The sequence below is a fragment of the Rhamphochromis sp. 'chilingali' genome (assembly GCF_963969265.1).
Source record: "Rhamphochromis sp. 'chilingali' genome assembly, chromosome: 14".
NCBI classification, from domain to species: Eukaryota; Metazoa; Chordata; class Actinopteri; order Cichliformes; family Cichlidae; genus Rhamphochromis; species Rhamphochromis sp. 'chilingali'.
The window spans coordinates 16,425,680-16,448,023 of record NC_137941.1 but is presented as its reverse complement, the minus strand read 5'-3'; the positions used below and the strand labels follow the sequence as shown (position 1 = coordinate 16,448,023).

The 22,344-nt window shown below is 38.4% G+C and overlaps 2 protein-coding genes across 4 annotated transcripts in view; one reads left to right on the top strand and one right to left on the bottom strand.

Moving 5' to 3' along the window:
- Window positions 1-2,970, top strand: part of lrp2a (low density lipoprotein receptor-related protein 2a) — a 54,684-nt gene extending 51,714 nt beyond the window's left edge. For both annotated transcript variants that reach the window (XM_080903726.1, XM_080903725.1), the window contains 6 exons: window positions 375-492; window positions 602-722; window positions 905-1,012; window positions 1,521-1,637; window positions 1,737-1,808; window positions 1,902-2,970. In XM_080903726.1, coding sequence (XP_080759852.1) covers window positions 375-492; window positions 602-722; window positions 905-1,012; window positions 1,521-1,637; window positions 1,737-1,808; window positions 1,902-2,072 — 707 coding nt within the window. In that variant the 3' untranslated portion in view covers window positions 2,073-2,970. The remainder of the gene's footprint in view (window positions 1-374; window positions 493-601; window positions 723-904; window positions 1,013-1,520; window positions 1,638-1,736; window positions 1,809-1,901) is intronic.
- Window positions 2,971-3,098: 128 nt separating this feature from the next.
- dhrs9 (dehydrogenase/reductase (SDR family) member 9) lies at window positions 3,099-16,944 on the bottom strand. 2 transcript variants are annotated; one of them, XM_080903727.1, is made up of 6 exons: window positions 16,810-16,944; window positions 12,622-12,938; window positions 10,684-10,942; window positions 10,437-10,600; window positions 6,771-10,138; window positions 6,510-6,649 (listed from the first exon to the last, which is right to left on the bottom strand). In XM_080903727.1, the coding sequence occupies exons 2-5, from the start codon at window positions 12,932-12,934 to the stop codon at window positions 9,915-9,917; spliced, it is 960 nt and encodes a 319-aa protein (XP_080759853.1). In that variant the 5' UTR covers window positions 12,935-12,938; window positions 16,810-16,944; the 3' UTR covers window positions 6,510-6,649; window positions 6,771-9,914. The 2 variants fall into 2 exon arrangements, with proteins under 2 accessions (XP_080759854.1, XP_080759853.1); XM_080903728.1 differs by lacking the exons at window positions 10,437-10,600; window positions 10,684-10,942; window positions 12,622-12,938; window positions 16,810-16,944 and adding exons at window positions 3,099-4,088; window positions 4,180-4,343; window positions 5,093-5,351 and having other exon boundaries at window positions 6,319-6,649; window positions 6,771-9,915.
- Window positions 16,945-22,344: the final 5,400 nt, after the last annotated feature.

Genomic DNA, 22,344 nt, shown 5'->3' with positions numbered 1-22,344 from the left:
AAATCACCAAATATCAGCATCAGTCCTGTATCCTATATCCTATATCAGTCAAGCTCTACTTAAAGCAATATTTCCTGCATGCATGCTGAAGACGTCACATTTATTTACTGCTTATTTGCCTAAAATTTTAAGGTGGGAACATTCTGGCTCAGCATTTGCAGAATTTGTTGAGTGGATGAAATCTCAGAGTTTTTAATAGCTAGCTAATTAACACATTAGTTTGACCAATGTTTAACATAAACTAACAGGTCTGCTAAAAGTCACAAACACTAATGGGCTTGTCAGCAAAATGTTATTAGTCACGTTAATGATCTGCATCTCACTGCGAATGTCCTGTATCATGAATCTGCATATTTACCCCCTTTTTCCTTTAGCTGTAGCTATTTTATTGGCAGTCATTATCATCCTGATTACTGGAGGTTTGGCTGTTGGAGTTTTCCTCAACTACAAACGAACAGGCTCTTTCATCCCCTCCATGCCCAAACTACCCAGGTTTCTACCACTTCTTTTCGGTTCAGTTTTTTTCAGTTAAAACTGTGATGGAGCTCATGGTATAGATTTCAGACCAAAGTTCAGGTGTTTGTGTTTTGTTTTTGTTCAGCCTCAGCAGCTTGGTGAAATCCGCTGACACTGGGAATGGGGTGACGTTTCGGTCGGGTGATAATGTGGATCTCGGACCCTCACACGTTGGAGTGTCATTCATTGACACAGGCATGCAGATGGTGAGTCTTGGATAAATGCATACAAGCAGCTAATCATTTCCAGGATCACTAAAAGTACAAAATCAGCGTTTTTGAACATGTTCGCGTACAACTTCAAGAAGTGCTTGTTTGAGAGCTTAACAAATATTTAAAAGTTCAGTAATAACTATATCAACAATCTCACCATTATAATATCCCCATAGGATGATCATTTTGCCATGGAGCCTGGGAGGCAGCCGATTACATTTGAGAACCCACTGTATGCCACTGGTCACGTGTCTGGGGACCCTGCTGTTATTCATGCCACGCAGGTACTCACAAATGAATATCTTTTGCACTTTACAGGTTAGAGCAGGGACTTTCAGACCTACACAGCTTGTAGAAATTAATTAAAGAAAACGAATAGGAATTGAAATTGGCTCTAAAATCATTTTGACTAACAACCAAGTAAAATAATAAAAAAAAAGAAAAAAAGAAAGAGGTTCACAAATTAACAATAGAATAGAAGCAGATAATATACTTACATCCCACCACATTAAGCCTTGACCCTCTGAGGCTGGGTTAGTATCTCCTTATGACTATTATACAAAGTGTATACTATACATTTATTATGAAATAGAAATGAACAATATAAAGAGGAACTACTGGAGATCCTGTGCTGCCAAAATAACACTAATCTGGTGCCTCTATTATGTTACACAAAGGAGGAAAAAACAAACCACAAAGACATCGCTGTGTATTTTTTTTAGATTGTGTTTTATGAACCTTTAATTAATCTGATTTATAATCATAAACTGCTACATTTTTGCTTTAAAACAGGTGACTGTGAATGTGAGCAGTGATCAGCGGGAGAACAACTTTGTAAACCCGACTTACCGTGGAGACCCGAGCGTAGGCGTGGTAAACACGTCTACCGTCAGCACCCAACCTGTCCATGTGAATATCATACGTGCACAAAGTCAAAAGAAATCTACTTTAAATACTTTTAAAGCACCCGTGCATGGAGCCACCTCAGTGACTGTGTTTTGTTTGCAGGAGTCAAAGTGGAGCTTATTCAAACGAAAATTAAAGCCAAGCACCACATTTGAAAACCCTTCATATTCAGAGGTATGTCCGGCCATTTTCTAAGATATCAGAAATTAAACAGAAAGTTGGGGTGGGGAGGGGCTTCTCTTTTTTACCGTCTGTGCTGTTTTACAGATGAGGGATGAAAAGCCCGTAGGAAGCAGCGGGGACTCTTCTGCCCCTGAGCCATCTCCGTTTGCCCCCCCTGCCAAACCTCAGAAGAGGGATCGCCCCAACACCTTCTCGCCTACCGAGGACAGCTTCAAAGACACGGCCAACCTCGTTAAAGAGGACAGTGACGTATAACCCCTCTCTTGCAGACGGGAATTGAAAAATGAAACACACTTTGCACAGAATTTATTTTTTTATGCAGCCTGTGTACAAAACTCAAATCGTTTTAGGAGAGAAGTACATTTCTATAGAACAAAGAAAAACGTCTTCCGTGACTATGCCTTCTGACATTTCTTATGCCAATTTTGTGTTAATGTTTTTTGTTTCTTTATCCTGATGTACGATATGTATATCTTTGCACTGAAGCTGCTGATAGAAATGTTAATAAATATGTTGTATATTTGTAAATTTGGACAGTAAGATTTTTTTTCAGAAATATTCTGGAATAGATCCTAAATAGTTCGGCGTGAAGAAAATAACACATATAAAAGGCGAGCTGCATTGTGAATGTACAAAATGATCAAAGGAAATTGGAGAAATGCGATGGGTAATAATATCTGTTTCACCACTGAATATATACCTCATTTCACGGCTTAATTGAAGCAAGACAGATTCGATTTTATATCTCTTCAGTATGTGCTCCAATATAAACAGATGCATAGGCTTAAATACGTGTGCAAAGCATACTTTTATCCTTCTTAATCAAACTCATTTTTACCTTACATCACCTTTGCGACTTTTGAATTGATACGATTGTTTTTTAGTGATATTACTGAAATGAATAATGGCCAAATTAGTTTGGAACAGTACTTGAATGTGCCCAAGTCTATTGCGTGGATATGTAGTTGATCATCTTAAAGAGCAATATACAACCCAAGAATACAGATGTAGACATTTTCTAATAAGTTCTTTACAGATTGATCTATGTTGTATCATAATGAGGACAAATAAAAAATGTTATCTGTGAGGAAATGTCCAAATGGATTCAATTTCTGCTGCTGAGACGTGCATGAATAAATTTCTTATTTTGTAACTTGGTCTCTTTTTCATCACTTTATTGTTACGGTCCATCTATAGATCTTAGAGAGGTCTGGGGGCTACGCCTTGGACACCAAACAAATGCATAGAGGGAGACAAAGATTTAGGGTCATGTTCATCCATGTTTGCCCCTTTCTGCCTTGAGAGCTGCCTTAATTCTTCACAGCACAGATTCAGCAAGATGCTGGAAACATTCCTCAGAGATTTTGGTTCTTATTGACATGATAGCATCACACAGTTGCTGCAGATTTGTCAGTTGCACATTAATGGTGTGAATCTCCCCTACCACAACATCCTAAATGAGTTAGTGTTGTCCTGCTGGAAGTCGCCACCATAGGCTGTGGTGTTTAAACAATTTCAAACATATGAGCTTAAATATGTGGCACACTTTAGGTCCTTTAGATCCACACCATTACACCACCACCTCCACCATGAAACACTGATACAAGACAGGACGGATCCACGATTTCATATTAATTATGTCGTATTCTGACCCGATTAACTGAATGTCACAGCAGAAATCAAGACTCAACAGGCCAGTCTTGTATTGTTTAATTTTGGTGAGCCCGTGCACATTGTAACCTTAGCTTCCTCTTCTTAGCCGATGGGAATGGGACCCGGTGGGGTCATCTGCTGCTCTAGCTCATCTCCTTCAGTGTTTGATGTGTTGTGTGTTCAGAGATGCTCTTCTGTATATCTTGGTTTTAACAAGTGGTTATTTGAGCTACTGTTTTATCTTTTTTTGAATCATCTTTTCTAACCCCTAGAGATGCTGTGTGGGAAAATCTCAATCAGCTTTAGCTTAGGGTGAACATGGTCAACATATACACAGGAGAGAAGTAATGACACAGTCATACAAAGTTTTACAGCGATGTTAAAGGCTGTCTGCTATTTACATCTTTTGTTTAGGAGAAGGGAGAATCAAATTGACTATAAAGTCTGCAATGAATGAAGGGAGGTAGGACAAAGGGATCCAGAAAAGCTTTGCGTCCCAGCCTGCTGCGTAACGTGTGCGTGGGAAGCGAGCGGTCAGCGCGTGCTCCATGCACCTCGTCACCTTAGAGATATCCGGACTGCACAAGAGTCCCATGGAGAAGGTCTGAGCTTTCACATCTGAGAGATCAATAATCAGATAAAAGTGATCTTACAGAGCATCTGTTTAGTTGATCTGTAGCTGATTTAAACAAAGTGCACTTTTACTCACACTCATCAAAGTATGTAGCTCCATATGAGTCTTTCACATCTTGAGGGAGGCGGGACCACAGCCTCCTCAGGTTAGCGTCAATAAGATCAATGCGGGTCACGTTAGTCTTGAAGAAACCGGGCTCGATGATGCTCACATTAATACCAAAGTGCTGCATGTCCCTCCTGGTCAGACAAAGCAGACAGCGTGTCTCTTGAAAGCAAGTGAAAGAATTTTACTGAGCACTTCTCCATCAGTACTATGCTGCGGCATAGTTAATATGTGAGTATTTTCAATCCTTTGATACTTTCATTAGACTGTGGTAGATGTCATTTCTGCTTTACTATATTTTTATGTGTATTTTTATGTGTATGTATTTTTTTTTTTATAGGCAGAGGTCAATGGGTCCATTTTTGGACAAAAGATCCATTAACAGATAACAAATATCAAATATTTGTTATTTGAAAATAGGCATGAATTCAAAAGCTTTGGAAGTGTTTCTTAAAGCCTGGTTCTGCTGGAGGTTTCTTGCTGTTAAAAATGAGTTTCTCCTTCCCCACTGTCACCAAGTACTTGCTCATAGGGGGCTTCTTATTGTTTGCGTTTTCTCTGTATTTTGGGGGATTATGAAGTGCATTGAGATGATTTGATATTATATAAATAAAACTGAATAAAAGTGAATTGAAGATTTCAGCTCTTTCAACTACTGCTAACATCGCTTTATAGTAGTCTCCTGATCTCCCCTTAAAAGATGCGTAACTAACTGTAGTGTGGAGTTATCAAAGCATCAGGACACTCACATTATTTTATTGGTCCAATGTCACCAAAACCATCTTGCCTACCCAAGTGTTAATCCTTTCTTTTTTTTTTTTTTTTTAAATTATGACTTAAAAAACCCCACCTCAGCAGTATGTTTTTAACCACATGTTCATACCTGAGGCTGTCAGAAAAGGCTTCCACTCCCCATTTGGACAGGCAGTATCCTCCACCAGTGAGAGACAGTCGTCCCAGAATACTGGCTACATTCACCACTCTGCCCCGAGCTTTCTTTAAGAGAGGCAGAAACTGGAGGGTTACGTCAATCACTCCTAACAGATTCACATCCAAAACCTTTGTGAAATCCTCTAACTTCATCCATTCTGTTGGGCCGATGGGTGTCGATCTTCCTGCATTATTCACCAGACCCCACAGACCTGCAGGATACACAATAACGACCACCAGAAAACAGCTCATGACCTTCATCTTTTAAATCTTTTGCTTTGTAATCTTGACAGATTAAACTGCTTACAGCCCATGCAGATGCTTCTCTGCATCTCCAGATGTCAAACACTGACCTGCTGTGCAAGGTTTTAGTACAAGTTGATCAATCTGCTACCTATGTTCAACCCTAGAGAAGAGTATGAGATGCTCCACATACACAGGTTGGCCAAATTTTGGTTTGTATCCTTTTCTGTAGGCATTTTGTAAGTATGGCATGAAACTTCCTTGTGTGTGTGCTAATATGCATCTGAATGTTGGATGAAGCCAGGTCTATAATTCCTATTTGCTGGAGTAGACTCATTGCAGAGATGACTTTGGACATCTTTTGCATACAAAATAGTATTTTTTCCCAACTTATGTAAAATTTGTTTGGTTCTTGTGGAAAATCAGATGTTTTTGCCCCCTGGGTTTCGAAAAATTTGAAAATCTATGTGGTGAAAATCTGTCATTGACACACTGAACATCTGAGAAGCAGGTGAAAACAGACATATGGGTTCTTTTCTAATGATCTATAAGATAAAAAGGTTAGGAGCCACTTACATAGAGCATGGGCCTGACAAACTGATCTATGGCATTTGTTTTACACATTTGCCACCTTTATTTTTTTCAGTAAAAATCTTTTTCATAGATAAAATCAAATGATGGAATTACTTTTTGCCCATCAGTAATAACATTTGTTTTCAGCACATGCTGTCCCACAGTTGGTAGTCAGATCTCAGTCTACAGTCTTGATTTATGTCAGAAGCAGGTTTCTCCCTTAAAAGGCAAGATGTGTTACATGTTTCAGTAGGAGGATGATGGGTTGATGACGGGATGGACCAGCTTGGCTTTATCTCTCCCAGTGCTTCACTCTGACTGGCACCCTATCAGTGTGCACCCCCTGCTGTCCGCCCGGCTCACCTCGCTCTCCGACCTCTCTGCTCACAGACTCCACCGCCTTCCTGATGCTCGCGCTGTCCGTAACATCCAGCAGGAAGGCCTTCAGTCTGGGGGAGGCAGCCGCTGCCAAGTCTGCGGCACCTTTCTCTGTGAGGCAGGCGGCCATGACTTGGAAACCTTTTCGGTCCAGCTGTTTGGCCAGAAGATTCCCAAAGCCGCTGTCACAGCCTGTGATGAGCACATGTTTCTGGCTGAAACCATCAACCTTGTAGGAATCTCTGATGTACCAGCGGACGGCAGCGAGCGTGGCCAGAAGGAAAACACAGGTTAGGGCCAGGTGTGACAGGATTACCTAAGACACAAAAATTACAACTAAAATGAAAGACTTCACACATTCATAATGCCATCCTCTACTTTATTTTAATCTCTGGATAAAGTAATTAATTTATACAAAAACAGAGAAATCGTCTTACCCCTGCCAAATAAGCTGCTAGACGGTCTGTAAATACCTGGTGGGAGAAACTTGGGATGCATTTCAAAACATTTAAGCAGCAGTAATGAAACCTGAATTATACACACGGCCTCTTAATGTTTGTTTAGCCTCGTTTTATTTTTCATAAAGCAGAGCATCACATAAAAGTTCTGGACATCGAAGAATAAAGCAATTTAACACTTAAATAAAAGATTTAAAACTTGTCTCAGTGTTAAAGCCTGTAACCACATTAGCAAACCAGGGCGCCACTGCTATTATTTAGCTTCAGCTCCCCCTTGTGGCTCAACTGGTTATGGCAGAATTACATAGCTTTTAAAGCCATTCACAACTAAGTGAGCCCTTAACCCAGTATTGAGTAGAACAGACTGAGATCTAAGAAAATGTGGCCACACCTGATTAATATGTCCCCAAATGAAGTTCAGTTCACCCAAACAGAAAATTGGCATCTACCCTCACAGGTCTGAAAGCTGGAAGGTTAAACTGAATACATTTAATCAGTATGTCTTGATGCATTCTCAATCATCCAGGTAAGTAAATCTCCAAAAATTGATTCTGTTCATCTGGACGTAACGTTTTGTGGGAGAAACGTTTCGTCACTCATCCAAGTGACTTCTTCAGTCTCAGCTGACTGCAGGTTTCCTCATCTTATAAACAGTACATTTGCATAATGACTGAAAAGCTGGAAAGGCACCTAAAGAAAGCCCCAGCCGATCCAGGAGTGAAGGACAACCGCTCCCCAAGCGAAAACCTGTAGTGATCCCATATGTGTCAGGAGTATCGGAGTAGTTGAGTCGCATTTTTTTTAAACACCAGGTTTCTGTGGCTTTTAAACCCCAAAACACGCTGCGCCAAAAATTGATCCACCCCAAGGATCGGGTCCCCCGACACAAACAGAGTAACATAGTGTACGCTGTTAAGTGCCAGGAGGATTGCCAGGATTTATACATCGGGGAAACCAAACAACCTCTGGCGAAGCGGATGGCACAACACAGAAGAACTACCTCGTCAGGCCAGGATTCTGCAGTCTATTTACACCTACAGGCCAGTGGACACTCTTTCAAGGATGAGGATGTGCACATCCTGGACAGGGAGGAACGCTGGTTTGAGCGCGGAGTCAAGGAGGCCATTTATGTGAAAAGGGAAAGACCATCTCTGAATCGAGGAGGGGGCCTAAGGGTACATCTTTCGCCATCTTACAATGCTGTGATTGCAGCCATTCCCCAACTCTCTGTGAACGATACTCATGGCCATTGATCAGTTGTCTTTGATCAGTGGGTTTTGGTCGGTGGTTGTTGATCAATGGTCATGAGGATTTGCATAACTAAGATTAAGGAACTGACCTCCCAGCCCATTGTTCCTTCAGTGGGCTGGTTTCAGTCATTATGCAAATGTACTGTTTATAAGATCGGGGAAACCTGCAGTCGAAACGCTTCTCCCACAAAACGCTACGTCCAGATGAACAGAATCAACTTTTGGAGATTTAATCAGCATATTTGTGAGCACAGGTTTACTGACCTTTCATGTGTTACTTTTTACTTCTGCTTTACCAGATTTCATATGGTAACATTATGTTATCCTAGAACTCATTTGAGAGGGGAATATATGAGGGAGCGGATGTGGCTCAGGAGGTACAGCAGTTCATCTATTATTCAGGAGGCTGGTGGTTTGATCCTTAGCCCCCCTGGTCTGCATGCTGGAGTATCGTTGGGCAAGATACTAAATCCTGACTTGCCCCTGATGTGTGTGCATGAATGTTATGCATTAAAAAAAAAAAAAAGTGTATATGTGTGAGTGAATGAAGCTTGAAGTGAGAGAGTGCTTTGAGAACTCAAACTGAACTGATAAGCACTAGAACTACAGCCCAGTTATCTGACATCTGTTAGCTCAAACTACAGGAAAATGCTGCTTAGAGGTCACGATTATAAAAGACTTACCAAAAACTGGATCATTACTTTTTATAGACACTCAGCGATATACTTGAACAATAAAACTGTAAAGAATTATTCCAATGTTCTTTTACATTGTGGTGTGAGAGATTTTATTAAAAGATCTTAATCCTGTCCTCTTTGTTTCTCACACGAACATGCGGGAATAAGGAAGTATGCAGTTGGAAAAAAATGTGTACGATTTTGGGCATTTTCTCAATACATTTTATTTTATTTGTGCACCAATTGTGTTTCATTAACATAACCCTGTGAAAACTCAAAGCCAAACTATCTGCATGTTAGAAACTACACTATGGGTAAACAGATTTTTAAAAACATGACAATTTTCATTCATCCACCAGATGGCATCAGATCTCATTAGGCTATCTACTGAAAGTAAAATGTAACAAAACCCCCCCCAAAAAACGCATACAAAAATAACAAAAGGTTTCAATCGAGCCACTCCTGTCAAGTCTGCTAATTAACTTAGTGTAAAATAAATAAACAGCCAATAACTTATCCAGACGTTAGCTGAGCTAGGTGATCACAATGGGTACCAAGACCCCAACAGCACAAATTTAAGCACCACTAAATGTACAATAGTAGAACAAATAATAATCATAAAAATAATACAAACATACCATGGTTACAGCTTTAGATGTTTCTGCTGCTTCACCCCTGGGAATATAAATTAACTGAAAGGTGCTTTCTACATCAAAACCTGGTGCTGAAGGTGAAGTTATGTAACAAGTCTGCAGAGTCATAGTCCGATTTAACAGGAGGGTCTAAAAGGTTACACGCTTGGGCTTGTGTAATACACTCAGAGTCCATGAGCCCTGGTTCTGATAACAGCACTCCCCTTTCAACTGAAATCAATTGTGAAAGCACAAAATCTCTGACTAAAGGTTACAGAGCACACTCTTCGATATGTAGGACGAATACATGTTAGGATTTTTTGCTTTACTAGCAAAGGTGAGATGACACAGCATTCAAGATTATTACATGACTTGACACAAAGTTAATTGTCAGTGCTCAAAGGTTTCTTCATTACCTGACATGTACTCTTCTGAGTGCAGCTCTATTAATCAATTAAATAGATGTAATAATGTCTAGAGTCATAATTATCGTAAGAAAATAAACACACGCCCATATAATCTTCAGATTAGCCCAAAATGCTTCACTGACTGACGTGACAGAAACTACAGCGCAGATATTTTGGGTCTGGGTTTACTTTTAATTAAATACGTGTCTGAGAGCCAGCTCGGCATGTACGACATCGGCAACCAGAGGAACTTGGCGTCCCACCCGGGGGAGTAGCGAGTGCGTGGATAAAGGGCAGAGATGGCGTGCTCCATACAGCCGACCACCTTCATCAGGTCCCCGTCTACAATCTGCCTGTACCTCTCGTCCAACTGCTCAAGCGCTAAAAAGAGAAATGTTTCACACATGAGTTCTGTAAAAATGATTCAATTCAATTAAAGGACTAATGATCATCAGTCGGGATCATAGGCAAGATTAATGCAGCTGAAAAGAGTCCAGAAAGCTTCTGGTGCACGAAATCTTGTCTGCTGCATATTGATTCTGCACAGTCACATGAAATGAAGAGATTAAAGTAGATACAATGTCAGGCTGAAGATGGAAAGGAGTGCAATGGATGAACAGCTTGAAAACATAATGTATCCGAGTAAGTCTTATCTGTTAAATGAAATAAAGCATCTCACTTGTGTCCAAGAAACCATGCCCGTAGTCATCTTTCACTTCCTGAGGTAATCTTTCCCAGAGCTTCATGAAGTTATTCTTCAACATAGCTGTGTCAGTCACGTTTGTTTTAAAGAACCCGGGCTCAATGCATAACACCTTGACTCCAAATGGTGTCATGTCGATACTGAAACACAAAATGAGATGCTGCAAGTCAGCAGACTCACAGGGTACGCATGTACAGGCTTGAAAAGTCAGATGTGCTCTCACCGGAGGCTGTCATTGAAGGACTCCACTCCATACTTGGACACACAGTAAGGTCCGCCGAATGGGCTGATTCGACCACACACACTGGCGATGTTTATCACCCTGCCTTTGGCCTTCTTGATGAGGGGGAGGACACTCAGGGTCACATCGATGACACCGAGCAGATTGACCACTATCATAGGTTTGAAATCTTCTACGGTGAGCCAGTCGTTGGGACCGGACGGCACTGAGATTCCAGCGTTGTTCACGACAGCCCAGAGGCCTGAAGTAACACAAACCCAACAACAAGAAGCACAATGAGAGCCACAGTACGGACACACAAATCCCTGCTTTGGACTGCGTGTTATAATCATTAATGTTGAAATATAGTATACCATAAAAACAGGGCCACATGAGAATTGGGACTGTTGTTGAGGGCTGGAACAGTAAGATTAACTAATTTATACTCAACGTAACTTTATCTCCTTACAAACTGCTGTTGGAGAGAGTAGATGTCAAAAATATTCCCCAACTGTGGCCCTTGGGAAAACTCAAATGTCATAACTTTTTAAATTCTTTGTGTTATTGCTGGGAGATATTGTTTCTGGGTCATTAACCCAGACTGATTGTGAAATCATAGCAAACCACTCTTAAGAACATTGTGTATTTGCTTCTCATTTTATGTCATGTAGGCCCACTTTAAAGTGATAAACATGCTCTGCCGGTTTCTAATCTAGACTCAATTCCATGAATCCACACTTTGAAAAATCACTGATATGAGCAGCTAAGCATCTACTACAATAAAGTCAAATGATTTGCAGATACACTTCACTTTCCACTGCATAACATTAACTTCTCAAAGCCAGTTTAAAAATTGGGCTCAGAACTTTGTTTTCATTTCCCAGGTCTGATATTCAATTCAATTCAATTTATATAGCCCCAAATCACAACAACAGTTGCCACAAGGTGCTTTATATTGTACAGTAGATCCTATAATAGATACAGAGAAAAACCCAACAATCATATGACCCCCTATGAGCAAGCGCTTTGGTGACAGGGGGAAGGAAAAACTCCATTTTAACAGGAAGAAACCTCCGGCAGAACCAGGCTCAGGGAGGGGCGGCCATCAACCATTAAAACAAGCCCCAAACCCTAAAATGACTGGAAAGGAGTTAAACAGGCTGGCTCTTCCTGCAGGCACACTTCAAATCCAAACACTGAGTCATTAAATACATTAACCCTTTTACGCATAGTGGTCACTACAGTGGACAGCTATTCAAAGGCTGTTTTCTTGTCTTTGTGTCAGCGTTGGTGGTATACTTGCACATAAATACAACACACAATGTATATTATTTATTTGTTTGTCAAATTCACAAGTCAAAACATATGTTGTCCACCGAAATTGACATGTAAAAAATTCTTTGAAAAGTACATGCTTTTAAAAAAAAATGAAGTTCAAAAATATTTTTTTCGTGCCTAAAGATGAATAAAAACACTAACATAATGAGATGTTCTCTTTGCTTCATTGTTCTTACAGTTCAGTTGTTCAGGGTTTTTATTTTATTTTCCTTCATGCTGGAATAAACAGAGTGGGTGGGTGGGTGGGTAGCTGGGTTATTGACTATACTGACAACAGATAGGAGTATACAGACTGACACAGTCCTCACTGTGAAAAAGGAAGGCCTTTACATTAAGTTTCAGTCTTGTTCACATTTTATTCAAGAAAACAATACTGAATAATTCTTTCATTAGTATATTTATTCTACTCACGCCTATCTAAAGCGATTAAAAATTACTGTGATGGACTACTTTTGCGATAAAAATAAAGAAATGACTGTGAAAACAGATGAATTGCCTTAACAGCCACTTTAACTAATCCTGGTTTTTCCTGGCATGTAATCCAAATATTTGACATTTAAGTTCATCAGTTAAAAATGGGAGACTTTACACTGAGCCACTCACCCTTCTGTCCAACCAGAGTCTTGATGAAAGCTGCCACTTTGCTCACACTCTCAGAGTCGGCGACGTCCAGGTGGATGGTGGTCAGTTTGTCGGAGGAGACCTTCTTCAGCTCATCCTCACCCTTCCCGGTGTAACAGCCTGCAATCACGCGGAAGCCCAGCTTGTCCAGGTGTCTCGCCAGGAGATTACCAAACCCGGAGTCGCAACCTGTGATGTACACATACTTGTCCTCCTTGTTGGAGACTCTTTTGGTTTCTCTGTACCAGCGATAAACGAACCAAACAGCCACCAGCCCGAGGATGTACAGAAACATTTTTCTAAGGTCAAGAAGAAGGTGGAACATTATTATTAGGTTATATTCAAATAACTTCGGGAACTTTTATACATATATATTATAGGTCATGGTTAAACGATTATAACAAATAGGTGTTGATGTGCAATAACATAGGAGGTTGAGCCAAAACCCTTAGCGGCTGTGTGAGGGGGTCAAAACTACGAGTGTAGGCTGCTGATAAATGACAGCTTCATCTGATGATTAAATCATTGAGATCAATGACACGGTTCTGAATTGTGCCAGTCCGGTTGGCCAATATGATTACATACCTTATTAGAATGACAGGGTTTCTAATAAGGTATGACTCTAAAGTCTTGACTTGTTTTCCTTATTTTAATTACTTAAAAGACCTGTCATATTTGAATGCCTACTCCATCATTCTTCTTTGGTTAACCGGCTGCTCTTTTGTACAAATACTCGTCATATCTGAATCTACTTTGTAAAGAAAACCAGCACTTGTATTTGCATTGGATGTGAGGAATAGACAGTAACGAAACCATGCTGTGATTTACGGATCATCCTGTCACTCCTGTTTGGCCAACCGTACACCTAATGCTCTTTTCTTCAATGAAGGAAATGACCTTACACCTACTCTTCTGCATATTCCTGTAATATGTTGTCTTGACTTTGCGCACACATTCACACTCCTATTTGTCATGCATAGTTTTACATCTGTAAACCATCTGAGCATGCTACTGCAGGTTAACAACCTGCTGTGACTTGACACACTCAAGCTCCGTAAACATGCTTTACAGCGCTCATGACGTGATGCCTGTGGGCTTGGCAGACTTCACAGACAACCAAAAAGACTAAACTTTTTGGGTTTGGGGTTTTTTTAGTAAATGAGAAATACTTTATTTGTGAAATTATTTAAAAATGCCCGATGATTAAAGTGATGACAATAACATCTGGCAGATGCTTCTCTCCCAGACTGATATCATGCATTATAGATGGTGACAGCATGTAGCATGAAGGCCTTACATATATACACAATGGCGCCACTGTGAGGGAACCTGTTAGAATGAAAGATTAAATCATCTGTTTTGACTACAAACTAGGGCTGAACGATATATCGCATTTGCGATAATATCGCGACATGATCAAGTGCAATTTTTTAACCGCAAAGGCTGCGATTATACTCTGGACATGTCCAAATTCATGGGCTGCATCCTCCTGAGGCCGCATTTGTAGACCGATTACGTCACAGCGACGCGCCGAAGGCTGTCCAAATTACTACCATATCCCAGAATTCATAGCGCGGCCCAGCCAAACTCCAGTTTCCAGCAATGGCGGCCGCTACTAAGTTTTAAAATTACTCATACTAATCTTTCAGGGTCACAAAATAAACTTTTAACATATTTTCAGGCGAGAAAGTAGTTGTGTAAACATCAAATATCTGCTCGGTTTATCAAGATATCCCATATTTGCAAAAGTGCTTCGACGTTTTCAGAGGCATCTGCTACCCACCAGCTCGACAGCTAGCCGGGAGCTCGAGGGTTACTGATGCGGCCGAGAACGGCACAACTCCCGGCACATCATTTTCAGATCACCGCGGAGTTTCGCTGCTCGGGTTAAACGTAATATATAAGTCACTTAGACAACCTAAAAATGTTATTGTTGGGCTTTTTTCAGTGTTTTGTTTGTTCGTGAGTAAATCGGTTTGGCTGAGATTAAAGTTATTAGATTAGATAAAATAAAACTTTATTAATCCCCCGGGTGGGTTCCTCCTTGGTTTTCACACAGCTGACTAAACGTCAAACAGAAAACTTATTAAACAGAAGTATGAGACAGTCGAGAATTTACACCAGTGTCTGGTTATATTTTAGATAGCAAGAAGCAGACGGCCGAGTTTATTAAACTCCACCGAGACAGCGGTGACGCTAATCAGAACTAGACCGTCCAATTTCACGCCTTTAAATTTTAAAGGCGTGTTTGTGTGTGTGTTTATACAATTGCTATTATGTTTGCACTTTATGTGTAATGTTACTGACTGCAGAGATCAGTAAGATGTGTGTATTTTTTATTTATTAGTTTTATTTATTTAATATTATTTTTTAATTGAATGACTGTCTAGTAGTTCACAGATGTCGAAAAACTGAGTGTGGTAAAGCCACTGATTTTTTTTAATGTATATTTCTGCAATCTGCACATTGTACTGACTTTCATTTTAATGTTTACACCAGGGTTCCTTGTCAGCACTTTATGCTCAGATGTTTGTAAGCTAAAAATAAACTATTGTGTATGTTCAAATATACTGTTGTGATTGAAGAAGTTAAATAAAAATGTCAGTCATCAATTCATGCATCACCTCATGTCATCATAACAGAGGTCTGTCTTCCAGGAAAGAACAGTTTAAAATTAATGTAATATAGTATTGGCCATACTATATGATGTATTGCTTGTCTTTGTTTAATAATACAGAAGACAAAGACCTTAAAAAATAATCGCATATCGCATCGCAATCGCAATATTGGGGCAAAAAATCGCAATTAGATTATTTTCCATAATCGTTCAGCCCTACTACAAACACAATCAGCAACTGGTGAGACTGCAGACGGAAATATAAAGATAAACTAAACATCTGCAAAATGCAAAGAATGAGAGATAACACAAGGCTGTGAAGAATTTCACATATTACTTTGACGACTTTTACTGTCATTTGAGAAATGAGACAAAGGAAATGGCCACGGGAAGTTTTACACTCTCGTCTAGCGGATGAAGAAGTATTTAAATTATTGTGAGTAAATTTAGAAATATTACACTATAAAAGAAATTAGCACGAACATACATTTAAAGCTACTTTTGGGTGCTCTCCTTCTTTCCCCAAAGGTTAACCATAGGAGATCGATCCACATGTTTGATCTGACACAGATTTTATGCTGGCTCTAATGCACCGTTGCTAGTTATCTGTGTTTCCCCCCTGTGTTTTTGTGGATCCTCCTGGTCTTTAAACTAGTGAATGGTTAGGTTAGGTAAAGTACTTAAAGTAAAAGGCCGAAATTTGTGTATCATAATTACAACAATTTAGGTTCAGATTTATTTTTATTTTTCCAAGTTGAAAATACCGATTTTAAAATATGTTCCCCTGAGTCAAGATGAGGAAGTAGGAGAAATGCTTGAGTAAATGTACTAGTTGACAGGTTTATCCGGTGGAACAATGTACTAAGGTGGGGATGGAGGTGGGATCAGCCTGGGTGACTGGAGCTGGGTGTGGCAGGAATGCCCTGTGGGCTATGCAGGAGTCGCACAAGCTAATTAATTTTGAAAATCTGGATTCATCTTTATGTTAGATTTTTGGATCTAACATATCTGTAAAACACTGGAGGAATAACAAAAAATCTCTCTTAATGTTGTTCCACAGTGATATTCTCACACAGAGTCAAGAACAAGAAATAAAATTCAAATTAGTTAATTTCACAAAACAAAAAAAAAGAAAGAAAAAAGAAAGAAGGAAAACAGGAAATAATCACAGTTTAGAAGCCGGGACCTGGGGGGTATTTGATACTTTTTCCTCAGTAAGATTTCTCTTAATAATACTCATCTTGACCCACACACTTCATTGATTATGAAATCAGTTGATTATCCTCCTCAGCTGCAGGTAGATTCAAAAGCCTTACCTGTGGTGGGGTGAATGCGCCTCACACCTTTGAACTGATCAGAATAAACGAGTAACTGAAGTTACTGGGTGTAACACTGAGCCAAGCCTTTTATCGCATTAACTTTAAATTCGTCACCTTTAGTTCACTTTCCCGCCTGTTATATAAAATATAAAATTTCAAGGCGCGGAAAGATTGATAAACTTCATATATGGAGTGTAAGTAAAAAAAAAAAAAAGATATAAAAAAACAACTCACTTCCGTGTTTTCCAAAGTCAGTACATGAAATGAGACCTGCAGCGCAGCGAGGCATGAACCTCCACCGAAAAGAAGTAAGAAGCTCATTTTTCTCTCTCCTCTATTTAATTTGTTGCCAGTTCTCCGAAACTTCCGGGGATAGTGGTTGACTCTAAGGGTTGCCATGGCTGCGTGACAAAATGCACCAAAAGGGAGAGAACGCGGGGGTAAGAAGCAGCACAGCCAGTTCAGCGGAAAAATTACTGAACTGGCAACTTCAGCCGGAGCTCTGTGTTTTTTTTCCACTGAAAATTGAATGAAGAGCGCCAACCCCTTGACACTAAATTTCTCGCTCAATTTTTATTACACTTATTTCATTTATTTATTTATTTATTTTTTAATCTTTTTTTGTCTTCAACTGTATCTTTACTGGTTGTTGATGTGTAGAGCTTGGACCTGAAGAAACACAAACCCATTCCGTTTCTTTATTTTATATGGAGAGAATGACCATAATCAGTCTATCAAAGTCTACACTGTTGCTTTCGTGTCTCACTGCCAGGAAACCAGTGGGACCACGGAAATTCACAGTTCCCATTTCAGAAGTAATGTGATAACCACAGCCCGCCTCCAGCTCTAACATACTGTACCAGTCAAGCAACGATATGTTAATTACTGAGCTTTGGGAGGTTTTGGAGGTGCATTTTATTACCGTTCAAGCCACAGTAGGCTGGTTTCCAGTCTGTGCTAAGCTAACCTAAACAGTGTTAAGACCCCCCCCCAAATTTACCTGAATGTTGACACTTTACAGAAATGTCTTGTTATTTTTGAATGTGTGAAATATCAATAAAATTACAAAAAAACTGTCTGTATATCGACTAATGTCTAATATAAAATACCACAAAAAACTGTACTATGAATATATAGAATATATATGTTTGTTTGTTTGTTTGTTTGTTTGTTTGTTTGTTTGTTTGTTTTACATTTTTACGGATTTTTAAAACATTATCACACACAAAAAGACTGTAAAAATAAGAAAAAATGTTTAAAATAATTTCCCAAATATTTTATGTTTATTTAGAAGATAAAGGTGTTAATTTCCAGTTTTATGCCGTAAATGCATATCTAAATTTGATGCACTGAGTGTAAAATGGCAAAATAAGACAAAAAGAAAAAGAAATAAAGTTTCTGTAATTTTACATGAGTTTGTTCATTCAGATATGTTGTATAATGTAGGAGTTTGAACAAGGGTATAATTGTTTTCAATCTTCATATATTAGTAAATGATATTAAGGTGAGGGTGGTCTTAGCAAATCTAAGTAATAGCAGTACCAATCACCAATAGCTTTGCTATTGGTGATTGGTACTTGCTCACTGTCACCTTCAGTTGCATCTTTTGTGTCATAATGTAAAACTTTGCAGGGAAACCTTTATAGATACTTTTGAAAAGCACTAGTTAATGCAGTCTTGATAATAAACTAAGTTTTTCCTTCAGTGTTCCCTCCATGTAGTCTTTCAGTGTTAATTCTAATCATTTTTACTGCATCATCATTATTATTCCTGTTTAAAACGATTCTCACTTCTTTTTTAAGCAGTCATTTGTCTCTTTATGTTTATATTTAATTCAACAGCTGCCTTCAAGATAAAAGGAAAGATGATAAAGGGAAGAAGAACACTTTGAGCAGATGGCTGGCGGTCATCTTCCCCTAAGAAATATGTGAACCTCTTCTCATTTGTGAAGAGACTGGCATGCCAGCCAGTTCTGGTATTCTCTGAGGAATGTTGGTCAATTTGCATGGTGTTGGACTGTGAGCACAGGTTTCACTAAAAGGACTGGCATTGTTTGTTGTCTTCCTCTTTGCACAAAGACATTGGTCCCAAAGCTTAGTTGATGCCTTTCTTCAGTTCTTTCCTGTCTTCCATTCCTCATGTATTAGATTTTCTCTGTGCTTTTAGACAGAGAAAATCACCTTGCACCTATGTGTTATCCTGGTAGAGCTAGACTACACCTGCACTTTTTCACAGCAAATCTTAACTGTACCTGTTGTCAGTTGCACCTAGATTGAAAAATAACAGGTGTCCAAACACCTTTGAAGTGTCTGCAGCACCAGGGAAACTTGCCATGTTCAGTGTGACTCTAAATTTAGGGTTTTTCATTTCAATTCTGTGTGTTTGTTATGGTTCATTAAAAGCTATTTAAAAAGAACAGTTTTGTTTTTTATAGCACATTATTATAAAAGTTTTCTGATGTGGTCTATTTGTTAACAAAATGAAGTGTTGGGGGACAGGAAGTAAGTGTGTCCTAACTGTTTAAGACTTATCATTGTAAACATTTAAATCTAAAGTACAGTAATTATTTAAGAATATTTGATAGCAGGTGTTCATGTAAGATTAATCACTGGAGCTCTGACAGCCCCGACCTTCCTGTGCTTTTATCATTCACCTGTGTTGAGAACAATCAACAATAAAAAAAAATTAGTATAATCAGCTTTAAAAATTAGCACTAGAACATTTAGTGCTTGGCTTTTTCATTCGCTCTCACTTGTACATTGAAGTTTATGAATAATAAAAGTTTTGTGAAGACAATTTTAATGACTGTTAATAAAGGACAGGGATCAAAATTACACAATGATGTTGTAAATTACAGACTGAACTCTTACCCATAATGAATGTCCCCACGGTCATTAAACCCTTTTTACAATCACTTATGATAACAACCTAATACATTTGTATTATTGTGAGAAGTTTTCTGTCGTTTTCTGTTTGCTACCAGAATTAAATGTTGAGGCACAGGAACGAAGCGTGTCCTTATGGTACAAAGCTGATGTTATAAAACACAATATCATCATTCAAGTGGTCAAGTGGTTTTACAGCTGCAGATTTCTTTAAACTGTCAAATGTTTTTAAGGACAGCTAAAGCAAACTCAACAGTATTAATGTCATATTGCAGTAGTGTTAAGGCATTATTACACAAAGTAAAGTTAGTGTTTCATTAAGCTCAGCTCTTTCAATATTGACATCCATAAGTAATTACTCGATAAGCTTTGTAAATAACAGTATACTGTAATTATAATAACATTTTCTGGATATTTGTAAGAGGGTAAATCCATTAACTTTTTGTTTGAACACACATAAAAACCTATTATACTGTTCATATAATCCAAAATGAACAGTAAATGCTGTATTTTTAAACCCAGTTACTAGTTTAATAAAAGTATTTTGACTTTTGTTTAATGTGTAGATATATATATTTTTACATTAATTATGGAATAAAAGTTTTAACACAATTCTTTAAAAACAATTACACAATAAAGCTCAACTAATAACAATACGTTTTTGAAATTTCAGGCTCCACTGATTTTACTAGATGAGTGTTTGACCACATTATGGGGTGATTTCATTGTTTTTACACGTGTAGCTATATTTTATTAACAAAGCCTGTTTAAATTCACAAGATTTCATGTAAATATAAAGCTAAAACAAGTGTATTTTAATGTCTTATCTCGTAAAAATACAGAAATTTTCTGTATTTAGGTATTTTTATCTGATGGTAAATTTCCATTATTTCATAGTCTTTTCCAGGAGCCTCAGCCCCATATTACTGTCTATTTAAGTATTTATCATTTCATCATTATGTTTTACACTAACAATTACATTATTTAAAGTATTTAAACGTTTAAGAATAGTAGCTGTAAGTGTAAGTTGGGTAAGAGTGTAAGAACACAGGAGCTCTGACGGAGTGGAGCCCTGTCCTACCTGTGCTATTATCAATCACCGGTGTTGTGAACAATAAGCTGCTGTAAAGCAGGAGCAAATTCCAAAACCAGGCCCTTCATCACCATCCCACAAACGCTAACCCCTATATCCTCACTCCTTCCCTGAGATTCTGCTTATTTACAAGGATTTGTTCTTCCAACCTGAGATAGAATTGTGTTTGTTATGACGTATCAACACTTTTAAAAATCAAAATTGAGGAAGCTCACACTGCTACCAAAACAGTTGCAGTTATGTAAAGGAGACAGGTGGCTAACAAACATTTAAATGTATTCTAATGATGTAATTCATATAAGCATAACCAGCTTTAGAATTAGCAGTAGAAGAGTTTGTAATTAGCTTATTTCTTCGCTCTCACTTGTTCATTGAAATTTGCAAATAATAAAAGTTTTGTAAAGAATTTTTTTAATGACTGCTAATGAAAGGTGGGGATCAAAATTTCACAAAGACACAAATTACAGACTGAACTCCTACTCATAATGAATGTCCCCGCGGTCATTAAACCCTTTTTACAATCACTTCTGATAACAAGTTAATACATTTGCCTTAAAGGATGTTTTCTTTTCTTTTTCTTTCATAACCTTATAATTTCTGAAAATGTTAGAATTTGTTCTTAAAATAAAGGAATCAGCCTAGAGGCAGGAGGCATAAACTGACTTCACTTAGTTAAAATTTGTCTTGCAAAGACTTGCAAATGTCAGCAAATATTGCTGACGTTTATCAGTCTAATGGAGGAGTAGATAGTATAAAAGGGGAGGCATAGGTTAACCTGAGTGTGAGATAGGACATTCCTCTGAAGAACCTCAGCGTTGTTGGTGGGTTTCGTAAGAAAGCAGAGATTCGCCAGGAAGTCCAGGTATTTGGATTCTGATACACTGATTTAAGACCCAGAGTGGTTTATTAAACCCATTAATACTTATTCATGTTGTTTGTTGTGTTTTAATCTTTTATCATTTATATTGGTATCCTGACCTGTGCAGAGTAATGTGCTGCTGAAATATTTCCCTTGTCCTTCGTATGTCCAAGCAGCTGGATAAAAATTGAAAACAATGAACAAGACAGCACGATAAAAAGAAGTTAATTCAACCCACATGCTATCAGCTTGTCTGAAATTATTGAATTCTCAGCAGATCATGTCATCCTTTTTCCTGTCTGTTTGTGCCAATAAAATACAGTGTAACTTGCCTCATTTACATTACATTTAAAGTATATTAAGTTACACTGATATTTATTCCAATGTTTAACTTTTCTATCCACAGAAAGTAAGTATACAACTGCCTGAGTCAGAGCGACAAAAATGAAGAAGAAGGTCAGTCTTACATCACCCCCACTTGCAGATAAAGAAGGTGAGTGAGTTACTTTTAGTGGAAAAAAAAAGGACTAAATATCATTACATATATCTTACTAATAGTTTTGCTTAAAAAAGCTAAGCAATTACTCTAATTATAATTTCCCTTCTTTTCAGATGACAGTCAAAATGGGTAAGTTTGGGTTGGGAGACATTAACATGCTATGTGTTTGCAGTTTTTCTGTCATTTACAGTCATAGGTTATTTACATGTTTTACAGGGAAGAGAAGAAAAAAGAAAATGCTCTGAGTGTTGGATACTTTCAGCTGGTAAATATTTTTTCCATGACTCTATAAAAGCTTGTTCTTTTCCTTACCTTTGCTTTTGAATCATCAAAAAAAAAAGGTAGATAAGCACGAAACATTCTTTATTCCCACAAGCACAAATCCACAATTTCCCATTTTCAGTTCCGATTTGCCACTTGGAAAGACATCGTG

What these genes read in the sequence shown, in the direction of transcription:
- dhrs9 (XM_080903727.1), bottom strand. Translation starts at nt 12,934, where the DNA reads ATGTTTCTGTACATCCTCGGGCTGGTGGCTGTTTGGTTCGTTTATCGC. An exon ending in GACTCTGGTTGGACAGAAGG is followed by an intron (nt 10,943 to 12,621) that starts GTGAGTGGCTCA and finishes GTGTTACTTCAG; the next exon opens with GCCTCTGGGCTGTCGTGAAC. An exon ending in TCCTTCAATGACAGCCTCCG is followed by an intron (nt 10,601 to 10,683) that starts GTGAGAGCACAT and finishes TTTGTGTTTCAG; the next exon opens with TATCGACATGACACCATTTG.